Source organism: Toxotes jaculatrix, chromosome 12 (genome assembly GCF_017976425.1).
Source record: "Toxotes jaculatrix isolate fToxJac2 chromosome 12, fToxJac2.pri, whole genome shotgun sequence".
In the NCBI taxonomy this organism is placed as follows: domain Eukaryota; kingdom Metazoa; phylum Chordata; class Actinopteri; family Toxotidae; genus Toxotes; species Toxotes jaculatrix.
The window spans coordinates 20,748,365-20,767,020 of record NC_054405.1 but is presented as its reverse complement, the minus strand read 5'-3'; the positions used below and the strand labels follow the sequence as shown (position 1 = coordinate 20,767,020).

General features: G+C 41.1%; 1 protein-coding gene across 2 annotated transcripts in view; it reads right to left on the bottom strand.

Annotated features, from left to right (window-relative positions):
- Window positions 1-18,656, bottom strand: part of nbeaa (neurobeachin a) — a 90,898-nt gene that overhangs the window by 50,072 nt on the left and 22,170 nt on the right. For both annotated transcript variants that reach the window (XM_041051727.1, XM_041051726.1), the window contains exons 2-8: window positions 14,654-14,885; window positions 12,083-12,183; window positions 9,986-10,081; window positions 9,630-9,751; window positions 6,924-7,050; window positions 5,403-5,522; window positions 3,961-4,107 (exon numbers count right to left, since the gene is read on the bottom strand). In XM_041051727.1, the coding sequence (XP_040907661.1) occupies window positions 3,961-4,107; window positions 5,403-5,522; window positions 6,924-7,050; window positions 9,630-9,751; window positions 9,986-10,081; window positions 12,083-12,183; window positions 14,654-14,885 (945 nt within the window). The remainder of the gene's footprint in view (window positions 1-3,960; window positions 4,108-5,402; window positions 5,523-6,923; window positions 7,051-9,629; window positions 9,752-9,985; window positions 10,082-12,082; window positions 12,184-14,653; window positions 14,886-18,656) is intronic.

The following is an 18,656-nucleotide window of genomic DNA, read 5'->3' as shown; positions in this document are numbered from 1 at the left end:
GCCCCAGGCTGCTCACAGACCTGCAGGCCTGTCTTGTTCTAAACCTTTCATCTGAGGTCTGCTGTAGAAAATGTGCCCTGAGCAGTTTTAACCATGCAGAACAAAATTTCACACTGAAGCAAAGAGCGGACTGCACAATGGAGATGCCTGAAGAAAACAGCCTCTTGACAGTGTAACATCCTTATCCCCATCCAAGAGATGAATGCAAGTCTCAGCCTTTAACTTTACTCCCTCCTTCCCTACAAAGAGGAATGGATAGAGACCACTAATCTGCATCTGAAACACACTTTCCTCACACACCTACAAACACATTCTTGCCAGCAAAACATTATTTGCAAGAGTAATTAATGGTATTGACATGGTAGGACAGCATGTCTAAGTTTGCATTTTCTGACTCTAGAACATACTGCTGTAGTGGAAAAGGAGAGCGGATGACCCGGTATTAAGACGATTATCTATTAAACAGCTGCGTTAAAAATCATATCCATTAACAGCAACCTAGTACACTACAGGCATGTGCAGGGATAATCAATCACAAACACAAATAAATTGCTTTTCGGTTTACTTCGAAGGTTAGTGGGCCCTCTGCACGAAAAAAAAAATACTGAATAGCCTGAATCTGAAATTAATACGCTTATTAAGATGCACATTTTTTGCAGCGTAAGCCCATTTATTGTGGTGCATTTATGAAGTGTGTGTGTGTGTGTGTGTGTGTGTGCATATTTATAGATGTGACTATAAATGTAAGCTTGTATTTATGTTGTGCTAAACAAGGAAGGCAGGTAGCTGAAAGTGTAAAAGAGCTATGCTGACTCTTTAAAGTATTAAGAGATGTACAGAGGCATTCAATAGGCAGCGGGAGTAAAAGAAAGTGAAAATCTTTACATATGTAAATTTTTACACTGCTGTGCTTCAACACATATGTGTCCCCCACCTGGTTTCACAAACAGCAATGAAAGCGACAACTGCCGCCTGTCTCTTACCTGACAGCTGCAGAAACGGCACTGGCCTGCAGTGATAACAGCACACCCACACCTACTCCATTCAGCTCAGCCTGTGCCTCTATGCATCTACACACAGTTTGCTGAACAAAGACCAGTACTCCAAAATAGGTGTTCTAGCATGTGAAATAAATGTTGGAAAATTTATTTTGGAAATACCAAATAACCATGCCAGAACCTTGTCTAAATAAAATATAAAATTGATCAAGGAATAAGTTAATAATATTAAAGATCTATCAAGTCTTTAGAGGTCAGCTTTTGAGACAATTAAACATGCCCTTTTGGTACCACAGGTACCAAGTACTAAGCCTGATACAAATCTGTCTTCAGGGGATATAATGCTCTGAAAGTTTAATCTTAAAAATGCACAAAACAAACAGACTTTCAATAATACTATTATGAAACCTGGCAAATACATGCAAAACATGTGCACGCAAAAACACACACAAAGACATACAATACAGGTGTCCAGATAGACATGGTTCATTAATTACGTTGTGGCCAGATTGTTGGCAGTGTTCTGCAATGAGGACATCTGGGCTCCTGATGAAGAGCGCAACCAGCAGCACACTCAACAGCATGTGAATCACAAGAAATACACAGAACACAGACGCAACAAGACCAAAAACACTGGAGCTTTCTTTCACCATAGCCCGCACAGGAAAACAAGATGTTATGTTGTTCTTTCATTAGGAGAGCATGGAAGTGCGGAACTGCACACACATACAGACATTCAGTACACACAGCGTGTCGGCCATCATGAGCCACGTCAAGCGAGAAGACCTTGAACACCCTCACCGTGCTGAAGGCTTGTGTAGCGGAGCGAGCAGAGTGTCTGTCTGCTTTTTGCTCCTCGTTATTGAACAGTAAGACAGTGGCTGAGACCAAGAGGCATCCTACAGCTTCACATGCACACACACATACACGCTGCACAGTATACATAGATACAGTTCTCTTCAACTCCGATTAGGCAAAACCCAGGAGCAGCTTATCATATTCACACATCATCATCGTCTGCGTGAAGTCATGGGAACAAGCACCAGCCTACATTCGCATTAAGACAGGAAGCTGTGCGACACAAGCTGCGTTCCACTGGTGTTCTCCTTTAGCTGACCGAAAAACCTGCGCACTCATCATTACAATGCCAGGGCCGAGGCCTGCGGCTTTGAAACAACTGAGCCATTTAATGGTCTCTTCTGGGCATCAGAGAAGCCCATTCTGCGCCATGCAGAGAGGCAATCATCTGACTGATCAGCCTCAGGAAAAGTGTGGGCTGTGACAGAGAGGGAGGAATCAGTATTTGTGGCAGAGAAACAGCAAATCCCAAGCATGTCATCATTAGGAGGAACATGTGAGAACTCTTATGTTATATGATGCAAGACAGAGAGTTTGAGAGAGAGGGGAAGGTGTGAAATTTACATGTATGATTCAGTGCTCCTTTGTGAGACAAAGCTCCTTCTCATGCAATCTATGTGTAAACAACCCTGCGTGTTCTCATCAGCGTCACCTTATCAGGTCTTAGTAATTGAAGCAAATTCTCAATTCAGTATATAACCTTTTGAAGGAGTTGCTGAAATACCAGCAGCTGTTCGCATACATCAGCGGCCTCAGATATTCGTGTAGTCTCATGGCGCTGAAATCTAGACAGTTTTGGACACCTTCATAAACAAGCTGTAAGTGGCCTGAGGCGCACAAGTCAGCCAAAACAAGAGGGAGACAGCTGGCAAAGTGTTACGGCATCTCGGCTGTCACCGATGCAGCCAGGCCAAAAGGCAGAGATGGTGATCTAAGGTTATTAGCGCTCAACACCCAATATTGTGAAGCCCCATTTGAATAATTTTTATTACCACAGAAATGCAAAGTTCTGTATCTAGACTCGAGGTTTAAAGGCAAAATCCAGCCTCTGATACTTCCAAAACTGCAAATTCCAAACATCAAGCTGTGATTTCCCAGGAGGTATATAGTGATAGTGTCATAATTTACTTTTTGTTGGGCCTCTTTAACACCAGTCTGCTTCGTCTGCTTTAATAAGGATGCATTTCTATAACCTCCAGAGAATCAGTGTGAACAACTAGTATCACTGCCTTGCGGTTCTATGCCTCCTCCAACTGATCAAGTTGCAGTTAACATCCATGTCCGCCCAGAATCAAATAATACATGTAGTGAAGACTCTAAAGGAATTTAATAAAAGGTATTAAGTGTATTTTTTGATTTGAGATATGGGGATATATAAATAAAAACTGATTTGAGTTGACTTTGTTAAGCTTTATTGTTCTTATTCTGCTGTGGGTCTACTGTATTAGTGTGTAAGTTCACTGAAGACAGTTGAAACAGCAAAAAGTAATGCATAAATTGTCGAAACAGCTAGCAGTGATAGTAATTGGATAAAAGTTGAATTAAGCAAAATTAACAAACAGCAGAAATAGCTAAAGATATCAAACAAGTGGTTAAAATAAACAGCTAAAGAAAAATACTTCAAATAGTTCTGATAGATCTGAAAGTAATGGATAAACAGGTTAAAAAAACATCTACATTAATGAACAAAAGTCTCTGCAGTGGTAGTAATATGAATGCAAACCTGATCTGACCAACCTAAACTGATACTTTTTCATACACTTGCACTATTGAAAAAAATATTTTTAAATACATGACCTTGTTAAAATAATAAAATACTAAAATCAAATGAACACATTCGGAACACGCCTGATGGGCGGAGCAGCACTTGAGTTCATAAGCGCTTGTGTGTTGAGGCCGGCAATCAAAAATGATTGATGGCCTCAACTACTTCAAGCCGAAAATGTGAACGGGCAAAGACGGCATTAAGTAACACTGACAATGCAATCCTCAGGTTGTCAGGATGTTCTGTCTGGCAAATGGTGCATGACATTGATGCGCTGTAAAGTGTATAAAGAATACAGCGTACAGTGGCTGGTAAGGTAATACATGGGCTCTGTCTCACCTTGTATCCTGGGCCAAGCTGGTGAATGGCAAAGATCTGAGCTGGATTGAGAGCTTCACTGAATACGTAAATGGCTCCCAGCTGACCACAGAACACCCTGTTAGCATCCGCTGTCTCTGACGAACCCAGGAAACACTTGTCATAGCTCTGTAAAAAAAAAACAGTAGACCATGAGAAAAAATGAGCTATATAATATAAAACATTTCAAATTTTCAGAGCTGTTTTGCAAAGGGGATTTGGGAACTAACATGTTTTAACATGATTTACGGCAAGTAAGAAAGGAAAAAGATTCCTCCTCTGGTGAGGGACATTTTGGAAGGCGGACATTTTTTTTAAGTGCTACATAGTTTATTTTGCGTTCAACATTGAACTAATTATATCTTTGCTGAACTTGTGAACTACAGGTACAAACCAGTCACAACTTCTCTGTCACAGTTTTCAGTTTCACAGCACATTAGCAAAGTTTGTTGATCTTCACAATTTTATAAGTCTCAGGAGTTGATTATTCATTTTCAGTCTCTGCTCATAAGTCCCTGGCACTGATGATGATGAACACAGTGGATGGTGATGAACTTTTGATAGCTGCTCGTTTCTAATCGCTCTCTTTCAACTTTGCCATTACCTACTATTACAGCCTTTCTGCCCCCTCGCCTTTCATCTGCTCCATCCAACAGATACCATTTATCACAATGAAATCTTTACTTCTCTGCTTCTTTGAAGTGATTAAATAATTTCTATCTTCAGCCTTTAGGACAAAACAAATCCTGATACCATCGGCACATTCTGAGACCTGTTCTTTCACTTGTGTACTGTATGTTTGGTGAACTGCGTGAACTTTTACCCCAGGGCCAAGGAATTTCTTACATAGAATAAAACTAGCCCTTGGTAATTGCAGCAATGTCAAGAGCCATCCGGTAAGGAAGTGTACTGAATGCTGTGCTGCCACAGAGAGGTCAGGCTACCTGTCCCCTGCTAAATGGAAAAATGGGAAGTTGGAGTTTGGGCGAGCTGCACTGGAACGAGGCCCAAGGGCAACTCTGCCACAGCTAAAGAATGCAGAGGGCAAACCTCAAAAGTTTGCCAATATCACGATAGGAGGGAAGTGTGAAGCAGAGCCAGGCTAATACTGGATTTCTGAGGCTGGTACAGAAGCCCTCATTTAGGAGGAAAACCTCTGATTAGAACATATGACTTACGGAAAATAATCTATTGGCAAAGATCAATCAAATTTGGTTGAGAACAAGGTTGTTGTTTTTTTTTTTTTTTTACCCAGAAGCAGTTGGATAATTTCAAATATCATAACTGACACTGCACCTCCGCCTCCTACGCTGATGAAAGTTTTTTAATCACCTTGTATGTTTTTCTGAATTCTTTAACGTAACTGTTGCGCATACAACAACAATAACAATGTCTCTGTAATAAAACAATATCAGTGCGCTTACATCATTGGTGTTGACATGCCAGGCCATATCACCGTAGGAGACCAATTGCCCGTTGACATAGCAACGAATCTCGGAGTTCCTCCAGCGGTTGTAGATGTGGACGATGCTGATCATGTACCACTGGGGAAAAAAAACAAAAAAAAAAACAAAACACATTCAAAAAGATGACACATCAAAACAAAACACAAATTCTCAGGCAACAACGCACCAAATTAACAACAGGGGAAGTTTATTATGTTTGTTTTCCTTTAGGCTCTTTTTTATCTGAACATGACAAGTGGGAGTTTCTCCTCAAAACTGTTGTGTTTTATATTGATTGAGGCCTTTCTGGTTTTTTTTACAAACAGTGCTGTATTTTAATTTATGTTACTTTCCTGTTCTATTGTGTTTTTAAATGTTCTTCTAATGTATTTCTTTGCCTTTTGTGAAGCACGTTGAATGTCCTCTGTGTATGAACGGTTCTGCCTTATCTATAATGTTTGATGTTTTTGTACATTATTTCGTACATTGGCACTGTTGGTGGCCAAATTCATTACACTGACTGGACTACAGTAAGGAAAACCTGTTGAAGCCTGTGGTGAGCGAAATGCATTGTTTGAACCTTTGCAACCGGTTATTAAATAAACACAAACTGCTGAAGAATACTGATATGAGCCTCCTGCTGTGCAGTGAATCATATTTTTTTTTAGTCAACTACTGCATGTTTGTATTAAGGTTGTTTTCCATCAGAATTCATGTATTTGCAATACTGAGAATGCTCACTCAGACGTTTAATCTCTCTGTAAGAGTCAGCCAACATGGACAAGACTACAGTGTGTTCTCATTCACTCACCAGAACTCTCTTACAAAGCTATCCTTTGCTCACCTTAATATATCATTAATAGAGTGCATGTGAGTATGTGCGCATGTGTGTGTCTTGATTAGAAAGCATCTTCCCTGGTGACAATGCAAACAGGTTCCCTGGAGGGGAGACTGAAATAGAGGGGAGACTGTGGGGGAAGGTGCACAAGCTACAATTCTGCAGGTGCACACATAGATGGGGAGCAGACAATACCACGCTCACACACACACATTAACACGTGCACACTGTGGACAAAATGCTGTGAGACATGGTGACTTAGAAATTGATCAAATGAAACCACTGGGAACTTTGTTAGGCAGCTCAGCGTTTCTACTGGGTCAGCAAATACTGCGGAGGGCCATCTCATCAAGTGAATGTGTGTGTTTATGTGTGCATGCAAGGGTGTGTGTGTGTGTGTGTGTGTGTATGTGTGTGTGTGTGTGTGCAGGACAGTAGCAAAATGCTGACAGCGCAGCAGAAGGGCAGTGTTTAGGTCTTAATTGACAGACCTTATCTAGCCTCAACACTCATAGTGAGTGCTAGGAGAGATAGAAGAGGAGAGCACCCACAAAATCCTGATGCTGTCTCATCTAACAAGTGGCACTGGATAACCAAACTCTGCACTACCTAAAAATTAGTCAGTTGAGTTCTTTTGGTTGCGCATGTGTGTGTTTTCTTACCTTGCGGGGTTGGAAATCGTATTTCACACAGTGCTGAAAGCCTTTTCCTTTCGACTTCAACGATGTCACGATGAGACAGTTTCCCACAAAGTGAGCGGAGTAACCTATTCCTTTACTGGTGCGAAAACTGCGGGAGAATCAGAAAGAGTTTCACTTGTTTCAGTTTGCTGTCAGTTCAAGATCCGTGTTTGAAAAGACCTCTTTCAGTGAAAAAATGACAGCTCTAAATTAAAACTGATGATGGTACTTCTTAATGACACATTGAGTTTCTATGTGGCTAAATGACGTTCACTGTGGTGGATCAGTAGATTTTAGTGAAACTGAACGACTTGACATTTTTGAATGGATATTTGTAAAAATCTGCTCAAAGCAAGTAAAAGCAAATATTTGTCAAATAAATGACAGTCTGACCCTGTGGTAATTTCATTACTGAAAACAAAGACAAAGTGTCCTTTGTTTTTATTGACTAAAACTAGACTGAAAAAAATCTGAGGACTAAAATTTGCACATTTTCGTCAAGAGACTAAAATAGTAAACAGCAGGCAAAATTAACACTGTGCTGAGCATGATGTCTGGTTTGATTTGTCTGGGTTTATTGTAAACGATATCACCTTTTGTTTCTGAAAGCTACCACCGTAATTGCAAAAAGGTTAACTGACAGAAGGAAATCAACCATTTTTCATAGAAAGGATAATACCTAAAGGAATCCTGCCAACCAAAATACAAGCAGGACACCTTTCACACCCACACATCACATTATTTAAGCTAACAGCAGTCACAAAGAGAAGGATTTTAAAATGACTTCTTCGCAGCAGCACAAGGGGTCCCAGATCACAGGTTTTTGAGAAACACTACTAATCCCCTTCCCTCCATTTTTCTCCATAATGTTTCTCTTCCCGCACTCATAACCTACACGTAAAACCCAGTCTCACAGCTAAGCTACTTCATGAAACAACAAGACGTCTAAAATAGGCCCAGAAGGATCACACACACAGCAGAACCAGAAAGCAGATATAAATCCCTCTCAAGTGAATCCCTGATACATGTTAGGAGTGCATACAGTGTGTTATCATGGCCTTCATGCAGCTGCGGAGGCCAGTATCAGACAGGCGGCTGGAGTAGCACCTGCATCTGGGGGAGGATGATAAGACCTGGGCCAGAGGAGAGGAGGGCGCCCTCCCTCTCTCACTCCTCGCTTGCCATGACAACCTGACAAATGGTTACTAAGGAAACAGGATTACATCCTAACACTTTCCACGATTAGAGCTTGTTTCTTGCGATGGTATCCAGAGAATATATGGATGTGTGACATCCTTCCTGTAGATGACTAGCTCCTTGATTCTTTAGCAAAAAAAAAAAAGATTCTGTCAGTAATGAATCAGTTTGACTTTGTCAGGGGAGAGAGGTGAAGGGAGGACAGCGCTGGTTAGCGTCACAGAGGGAAGAGGGGGAGGGAAGAGGCCAAGCAGCGGAGTAAAAGGAGTTCAATTAAATAAAAGGTCAAAGCTAATGAAGCTTCATAGTGGCTAACGGTGTGCACTTACAAAGCTAATACTGAGGCCAGCGAGGTCCAGAGCTGTACAACGAGCAGAGGCATCCACCGAGCAGCATACTCATAATGAAGTGCCTTGACATTTAAAGTTATCTTCTAATTCATTATCTGTTTATCTATTAACTTTCTGTCACTCTGGTAAGTTAAATGTTTATCATCTGGAGTTGGCAAATTCTGAAAATAGTAATGCTGTCTCTATTGTTCAGGAAAAAGTTGCAGAAAAAGTTTAAAGAGATCATTTGTTCAGGATTCTTAATCCTGTGCAGGAGGAATTATTATTTCTAACAATGCAGATTCGGCTATTGTGATCATATTAGTAATAAACCAGCAGAGCACACTTACTCTCCGAAGACTGAAAATCTTTTGAATTTTGGTGGTTGTGAAACTGTGAGGATTTGCTGCTGTGCTCGGTTTAATATTATTCTAAATTGAATATCTTTGGGTTTCTGTGCTGTTGGTTCAACAAAAGAAGCAATTTAAACACATCACTTCTTGATTAAAGCAACCCTCTAAACCTTTCTACAATCCATCACCAGGTGAAACTGGTACCTGTACAGAAATATTCGATTACCTGCCTTGTACAGTGTTGACAGGTACTGAAGGGGATTATAAGGCCTGAGCAAAGGCTCGCAGTCTGTTGAGTGCTTTCTCATACTGTGATTAAGTGCAGCACACTCTCCTTCAACCTGCGTCATTTATGTTCACTTCAGTTAGGTTCTTCTTGCTTTAACAAGAAAGAACTACTGTCAGCAAAGAAGCTGCATCTTTTACAGTCTTTTTTTTTCCTCTCTGTATGACTGCTAAAAAGAAAAAAAAAAAAAACTGAAAATGAAGAGTTTGAAAAGAAGCCCTTCCCCTATGATTCTGAAGGACTGACATAAAAACCTGATGTTTAGCACTCGTGTTTTGTATTTTTTTTTTCTTCCATTTAACTCCTCTGCAACACTGCTTGCAAACATCAACATGCCACCGGGGTCAACAAAACGGGCAAAGAAAGATTTATGGCCATTCGAAATACTCTAGTGTGGATTTTTCATTTAAATTCAGAAAAAGCACGTTAACGTTTTTTTCTGTCCTCGTATCCTATTCCAAGGATTTTATTTGTATTTCCTAATATGTAATTTTGTAATCCAGATGAATGGCGTTCTACTCACCAATAGAGGTACGGTTTGTCTTTATCCACATTGATGTTGTTGAGTGGATCCTGTCTGAACCAAGTGTTGATAGTGAATCCGTTCTGGTAAGGCCATTTGGCAATTGGCGGCAAAGCTATAGCCTGGGGGAGGACACACACATCAGAGCAGCTCTTGCCAATGTTTATAGCAATCAGTATGTCACTAAGTTTGTCATTAATATTTTTCCACCCTTCGCCTCACTTCTTGCACTGGTGGAGTAAAATGCTGATTAAGATGTGCTGACTGTAAACAAGAGAGTCTTAAATAAATTTGACTAATTTTTGCTAATGAGGCGCAGGTGTGTGTCTTGCGTGTTTGTCTTCGGTCAGTCTCACCGCCGCACTGCGTCCTGGAAAGTTGAAGAAGGTATCAGGACCGTGTCTCTGAGGCATCTGGTTCAACACCGACAAGAGCTTGATCGCGTGCCTTGGCTGGAGGAGAGGAGAGGAGAGGAGGTAGGACGGAAGGAAAAAAGAAAGTGATTGCCATTATGCCATTATGTGACAGATGCCGCATATCAGAGGCACAGGGGAGAGAATCTGTTCAAAAAAAACAAAAAACAAAAAAAAAGTGTGACATCACATCTCTACCACAACCCCTCTGGATCAATAACTCTTCAATCACCTCCGCCCTCCCCCGACAACACCTCATCAATACCATGGCAACCCTTAATCGATCTGTCTCTGGAGAGGGCTGCTGGGGGAGGAGAAATTGGACAAGACAGGAAAATAGGGGCGAGGTGGATGGGGTGGCAATAGTTATTGGACAGAGGAGGTAGGGAGAGGGGGCCGAAGGGATGGATGATGGTCTTGCTGTGCACCACTGATCAGTGACCACGGGATGTTGATGGCGGTTGTCCTGGAGCCTGAGTAGAGGGGAGATTGACGAGAAGGAACGAGGGTACACTGACTTAGCAAGAGACCAGACACCAGCCGCTGCCGAGGCATCACACAACCCCACAGTGAGCAGGGACGGCAGAGGAGAAGGTTGAGTCTCCTAAAACCCTCCTAAATGTCACTGTTCTGTTATAAAACATCCACTCTGAATCAACTAGCAGCAGGAAGCTGGGCCTATCAGCAAACTACAGGGAGCAGTTAAGATGAAGAAGACGACAACAAGTAGCACTATAAGTGGAATTTGTACTAAGCACCACTGAGTCGCAACTCCTGAATTAATCTCATTAACAGGTACTTTAAGTAAACTTGGCATTCTAGCTCTAAACGTAACCATGAGTCAGCAACTGCATGGCCTACCACCCACCTTTTTCTTCAGAAAACAATTTCATTAATAATGATAATAAACTTTATTCATACAACACCTTCCAAACCAATGTAACAAAGTGCCTTACAGGGGAAAAATTCACTATAGTACCAAATCCAGCAAAGACAAACACAGAGAATGAAGTAAAATAAAATCCATGGAAATAAAATAAGAGACACATAACAACAACAAAAATAAATAAAAGACATGTAAGAAATTGAAAAAAAAAATCACATCAGTAAAAGGTTTTTTCAACTACAGGTTTTGAAAAGTGATTCTGCAAGAACACAGAAGACTTTTCTAATTACCTGCAAAGTAATTCTGGCCAATACGTATTGGCAACCGCAACCAAACAGAACACCTATGTGCTATAACAGCTCACAATAAGCAAATAAGGGCCTGGCTATGCAAGAGTATAGAAAGTTACAGATAAGCCGATGTTCTGACCGACTGGAATCTCCATTCACCTGGCAAAAAAGTCTGACAGAGTGGAAGAAAGAAATGATCCCTTGAAGTAAGGTATTTACTCCAGTGGAGCTGCTCGGTGGTTAGTAATAAAAGATGGTGGTTCGATGCATGTAGAGTAAGTCTCTGGCAACATGGTGTTGCTGAAGAACTGTCTTCTCCACAGGAGAACAACAATTCTGACTTAACAGGCCATTTCATTCAGTGTTTCACCTTCACAGCTGATTAGTCTGTTACTTATCACTCCAACAGAAGTAACAGTCAAACCTCTTTGGTATTAATAAAGTCAATCAGGAAAAAAAAGAAGAAAAAAAAACGTGAGCTCAATTGCCCTTGTCTTGACATACACTCCCAAATCAATCCCAACATAGACACACACACACACACACACACACACACAGATACACACACATCCTCTATTATTCTAGTCTATTAACAGCCATTCCATTAAATGACATCCAGACTAATGACACACAAACAAACTCCTGCTGCATATTTAATCTAGTGCCAAATAAATTTAGCTCCTACAAATAATAACTGTAGAATAACAAGCATATTGGAAACTATGAAACATAAACATTTTAGCAGCAAATAGTCAATGTTAAATCCTGAGTCTTTTTTTCTATTATAAAAAGAACAATAACACAATAATGACACACTGTGTTATTAGGGGGAAAAAAAAAAAATCAAACACACACACAACTTACCCAGATGCCGTTGTCCCCCCTCAGCATACTGAAGAGCAGCTTCAGCTCCTTCACTGTGATGCTGTAACTAGCCATTACTCCCAGCATGTCCACCAGAAGGTCTGAGAAAACACAGATAGAGGCAGAGAATGAGTGTAAGACAGAAGAAACAAGACCACCTGAATGTGTGTGTGTGCGCGCGTTCTCATGAGTGTTTGAGAGTCAGCATTTGGATCCCCCTCTACTGTGAGTGTTGAGCAATTAGTGCAGTCAAAATTCAAGTGTATTCATCCAAGTGCTCAGAGCTCCTCCACTCTATACAAAATGCACACATCCTCGAATCTCGAGCAGAGTTGCTGTGCACAACATTGCTTAACATAGCGAATGCACCACGGAGTAATATCTTGCAGCGTTAGTATATATCGATCTTAATACATCAGGTAATGCGAAGTCAAACATAGAGAGAAAGTGTTAAATACTCTCAGCTATTAGCTAAACAAACTATGAGCCATATAATACTTTCGCTCATACAGACAACAGTAACACATTGTGTCCATGAGGTTTGTTAATTGTAGTGTGTATATACTGAACATTGCACGTGTGCTTCTAGTCTTTATGTTAAGCTCAGCTAATCACCTACTGGCTCTATTTCTTACATATTTGCACATTTTAGAAAAAAATAGGAACTCTTTAACAACCTGTCAACAACCTCACCAAGACTGTAAATTAGCTCTCGTTTAACGACTACAACATTTAAGCTGATAATTAAAGTCTACATTGTGTTAAAAAACATTTGTTTAGTGGGAATGACCTTCCTGTCTCACTGACTTTCACTTTACACAGCCACAACAGATCAGTGTGGATAAGGCAGAGGTACAGCACAGCCCTCTCAGAGTGAGGCAATCTGCTTACAAGGGTTCTTCTTTCCTATTAGGCCTGCTAGATATGAATAGAGTCTTCCCACAATATTTAATTAGCCAGAGCCCAGCAATAGGGAATAAAGCAGAAGGCTAGCTCACTGAGGTGCTTGGTATGAGAGGAAAGCGCAATACACAATGTCCCAGATTTTAAACCCCTAAGCTGTGTTTTTGGTACAATCAATCCATGTAGGTCATTTTAAATAGTTTTAGAAGTCTTAGAATCATGGCTCAGAAAGGGAGTCTAGGAGAATTGGCATTAAATTGATTTAAGCGGTGTATACTCTGCTGTGGTGTGCAGTAATAAGTCATACAAGTTATAAAACGCATTATCCTGCGGCGTTAGGTAGGACAGAGAGGACACTGGGGGGAGGGAAGGAGAGGACACGCATCATCATTAAGGGAAATTCAAGGCCAATACGATCATGTAAAGAGACAGCTGCTTATGTGCGGTTTTGCAATCAAGCCCACCATACAAATTGCAGCACACACAGAAACATACTGAGGTCATTACTCTGCTTCTGCTGCACCAGCGGGTTGCTATGGATGTCTGACTGCTGGGCAAATGCACTTGAACGCATGAGATAGTTTTGTTATGAAGAAAGATTCTGAAGTGAGTGAAACACATCTTCAACTGTGAAGTAACTCAACTTAAATTATTTTTGTTTTGATTAGTTCAAGTAAGAGTTAATAGTTCACATCCCCATGAAAAAATGGTTCAATTGTTGGTTCCAATAGAGTTTAATGTCACAAATGTTGTCATCCATCTAAAATATTACCCACAAAGTCCACCAAAATCTTCCCTTACCATTCTGCACCAAAGTCTGGCACCAAACATCGCATATGGCTTTCTCTCCCTCTCCTTTCTATGGTATTAGAATTGTTTTTACACCTACACACAACCCACGCCTGAATTCAGGAGTTTATGATCTTTGTGCGATTTTGAAAGGCATTTGTGGGAAAATGACTACCTGTCTGAAACCATCCCTAATGCTGAGAAGGCTAAGAATAAGCAGGAAAAGCAAAATTAAATAACAAACCTTCACAACACCAGTCCTTGTATTTATTTTATACAAGCGTGAGGGCATGTCACAGTTCTTAAACAAGTGTGAAATTGAGTCTCTCTGTCTTTCTACGTGCATTTCTTTTGCGCTTCTGACCCAGTTGAAATGATTTTTAGTTTTACTTTTTATGATTTTTATTTGCAATGAAGTAAAAAGGTGATCTATTTCTGATTTAATAATGTATTAAAATACTGTACATGATGCTAAGAGTAATTAATAAAAACCGTAGTGAATGTAAAGATGCATGCAAACAAATAAAAGCTATCTCTCAACATTATGTGTGTGTGTGTGTGTGTGTGTGTGTGTGTGTGTGTGTGTGTGTGTGTGGCAGCTGAGCAGTGATGCCAGAAATCATCATTTATTTATGTTTCACTGGAAATGTGCTGTGATGTTATTATGATCATCAATCATCATGTCTCTATCCATCAGTATAAGCTTCATTAAAGTAGAATTCATGGCAGAGCTGCTGTATTGGATTGCATTACCTTGCACAGATGTACCTAATAAATTTGACCCCTTCTTATTTTTTGTGCCTGTGTGTTCAGCGTATTTATGTGTATCGCTACATGCTCATAAATACACAGTTATCTCTTCGTCTGTCTGTCACTCACCCGCGATCATGTCGTCCACAGTGCTCATCTTGAGCAGCACCTGCTGGATCAGGCCGACCTCTGTGCTGGTCTGCAGGTTGCGCACGCTCTTGCGGAGGATGGCTGTGAACATGCTCCAGATCTCAGCCTGGCACGTCACCTCGCAGTGGGACAATAACTCCACCATGCAGCCGATGCTCTCCGCCTCCTGGATGATGAAGTTCATCTCCAGGTCAAACTCGCCACCCACCAGCTGGAGGAGGGTGAGGGACAGGGAAGATGAGGAGGAGGAGGAGGAGGAGGAAGACAGGAAAGGGAGGAAGGGCATGGTTTGGGTGGTAAAAAGGGGCAGTCAATGTAAAAGAAGGCCAGTAGTAGAGGTATTAGGTTGGAGGGGGGAGGAAAAAGGGGGGATGAAGCAAGATGGGAGGAGAGAGAGAACAAAGAGAGAGAATGATTTAGTGAAGCATTTAACCTTTTGTCTGTAGGAGAGGTAAGCCTGGCTTCTGATGGATGCTGATTGTGGTTAGGAAAGCATTTCTTCTGCCGGAGGCCACACATACTGCAACAAATAAACGTCCTTCATCTGCACACACATGCACATACACAACCCCATCTCCTCTTCTGCTCTCTCTCTAATGTGAGGAGCGCAGCACTCTCCTCTGTGAACTACAATCACTCTCAAAATATGGCAGGGATAAAAATGCCCCTGCTGCTCGCTCAGATACACATATAACAGTGCAAGCACACTCGGAAACACACACAGGCACTGATTAATACACCTTTCAGTCTCTGTCATCTCAGATAGCATTAGTCAGAGGATACCATACCTTTAAAGTCAAGTGCAAATGTTCTGTCTCTTAATGGCTGATGCACTATAATTACTTGTGAAAGTGCAGCCTTCATATCACTGTGCCTCACACACACTCTTGCACACTCACTCTTCACATCTACCACATGAACACAAGCATACCCACTCAGCATACTACACTATCCAGGAAATGGTAGCCATAGCAACCAACAAGCTACTGTAAGAGAACACCATTGAGGTTATTAAACCAGATGGAACAGAAACACGCAGCAGGTTATGAGAAAGCAGCAGACGCAAGATTACGAGCAGAAATAAAGACACAGGACAGGATAATTTGTGTCTGTATGACTGTGGCTACGGTCCTTGCACATGCAGAGAGAAGGAGACTAATGGATAAATCAAGTACAGTCAGTATGTTTCAAAATGAAATGAAAAGGCGAGAGAAGCCCTCTGCAATCCGCACACTGAAGAGAACGAGAGAATGAGAAAAGGTGTCGATGCCAGTGAATAAAAGGGCTGAGGTCAAAAGTCAAAAATGAAAACTGAATCTGAATTGAATTTGATAAAGGGTTTATTCTCATCAATTCATTATGCATGTAGTTTAAAAACCTTAAAATGGAAAAACAATTTGAGTAGCCTGGGAATTAATTCAATAGGACAGTCTGTGCACTCAGTGAGATGATAATATTTTTGTTTTTACAAAATTGTGTTGCAATTGTTGTTGTAATTAAAAAAAAACTGAAATCCAAAACATAATGAGTTCCTTTTAGGTTTATGTTTTACATGAGTGACAAGTTAATTTTCTTAGTTTGTTGCATAACAGAGGGAACGCATCACTGGCTTGAACATCAGCAATTCCTCCATCTCCATGACAACTGAGAAAAACTCCATCTGCTGATGAAGACTGTAAGATGCAGCTGAAAGCTCTACAAAAGGCAAGTAATTAGACTTTGAGTTTATATCTTGTCAAATAAACTTCACAGTTTTATATGTAATATTGCTGTCACTGCTACACGTCATAGACACATACACAAACACAAATGCTATCATGTTTCCTATGTCGCTTTCCATTGTTTGAGGTTTATCTCATAGCACCTGCTTCTTCTGCATTGGTTAACATACAAATTGGAGAATTAGCAGAACCGTTTATCCTGATGTCCTCAAATCCCAGTATTTTCATATTGGTAGTAGACGCATATTAATTTGTTGATTTTCTGGAAATTCGGTTACAGTTTGTGCTACATTTGGATGGAAACCTCGCTATGGTCTGACTTTAAAGCAACTCCAGAGGTTTAAATGCAACCGACCCCCAACACTGAAACACAAAGACGACTAAGGGCAAAGGATGTTCTTGCTGATGCTGCCATATATAATATTATTGACATACAATGGAACATTAGCTGCAACAATCATTATCAGCAGCAGCATTCATTACATGTTGGCCCATTGACAAACTTGTTCTCAGCCCCACTGAGACCTTTAAGATTAAGAGTCTTTCTTCTAGTTACTTTCACTAATGTCACCTTGTCATTGATCAGGTTTTAAACTTAGGGCTCTGTCATTAAAACAACACCCATTCAAGTGCACAGTCTCCATGCTCTTCTGTCTGCTGCTCATCCCCTCCCATTCAAGGGACAAACTAACTGCCTCTCGTTTCTCACTCTCATTCTGCCCCGTTCTCTCTCCTCTATCTCTCAGCGAAGTGAATTGATCCAGTGCACTCTGCGAACGCATTAGCACAGATTAGAGAGGACCCCCTGAACCAGGCATGGAATAAAAGGAGGAAGAATTAATTCATCCTACATCGAATTTTTCCCTCTCCTCTGAGGTTCCCAATTATAGAGCTCACTTGGGACCACTGCGTCCTACAACATCTATACAACCTGCCAGTCTGAAGATGCTCGATATACTCTGCAACAGAAGCTTAAGGGGAGACAGTGCAGATCTTTGTAGAAACTTGCTCGCAGATACACAGCAACCTGAACACAGAAACACACATATCCCCAGGGCATACCTACAACATGTAAAGCACGAGTATAATCTCTCTCTGCTTACACTTCCCACCCGTGCACAGAACATCACAGCAAGATGAGAGGGGTGATGCAAACAACGGCAACAATTTGAGTCTCGTGACCAACAATACAGAGAAAAAGGAGGGCAAGCGCAGGAAACACAAGTAGGAGAAAAAGAACATGCCCAGATAATTATTATCTCTCCTCCACCAGGAGCAGCATCTGGAAAGGCAGCTAAAACCTGGATGACACTGCCAAGAGCTGCCTGAACCAAGAACATCAGGAAAGAGGGACGGACATTCAGACAGAGACGGAAAAAGGAAAGGCTTCTGGGAGAAAATATTCTTCAAAATAAAAGCGCTCACATCAAATATATGTCCCCCATTTAATGTGGCTTCCATAAAAATGATAGATGCTTCAGCATTTCCGAGCCCATTATTTGCTCGAGCAGGGTTTTTAATTGATGTATAAATAAACATGCTGCATAAACGGCAATAAGGTTGATCATGAACAGCCTGAGCACACTTGAGCGCACTCGAGCACCATCATCGCCGTCTCCACGCACACGGACAAAAGATTACTAATTAGTTTTATGAGGGAACATGATTCTTTTGCATAAACACTCGTAACCTTCGTTCTCTCCTCCCCCATCCCCCAACTCTGTGTGTCCGTGGTGTCAAACTACTGGGAAAGCACTTACAAAGGGACAACTAATCACATCAATGAGCACGCACAAGAGGTCTTTACTACCCCAACATGTACCCTGGTGGTTAAAGGACATGCACACATAAACAGGGACTCTCATTATGCCACACGCCTCAAGATAAAGGGGCTTGGCAGTACCACCCCGTCTCCTCTGAGGCAATATGAGCCCTGACCTCACTGTCTTCTTGGCAACTGGTTGAAGACGTTTGTTTTGGCAGCATCATGACAGTTATTGCTCCCCAAGTGTACCGTTCATGTCTGTATACTCCATTCACAAAAAAAAAAAAAAACAGTTCAGTCAAACAGCCTGTCATCAAGCTTTTGCTAAGGAAGTGACAACCTCTTCCACGCAATCGATGTTCCTCTGGGTTTCATGAACATTTGACAGGTAAACACTTGAGGATGGAATCTGTTTGTGCTTTTGCATATGAATGTGAGTCTGCATATTATATGCCTACTGTATATGGAATATGCACTTGTGTTATACTGGAAATAA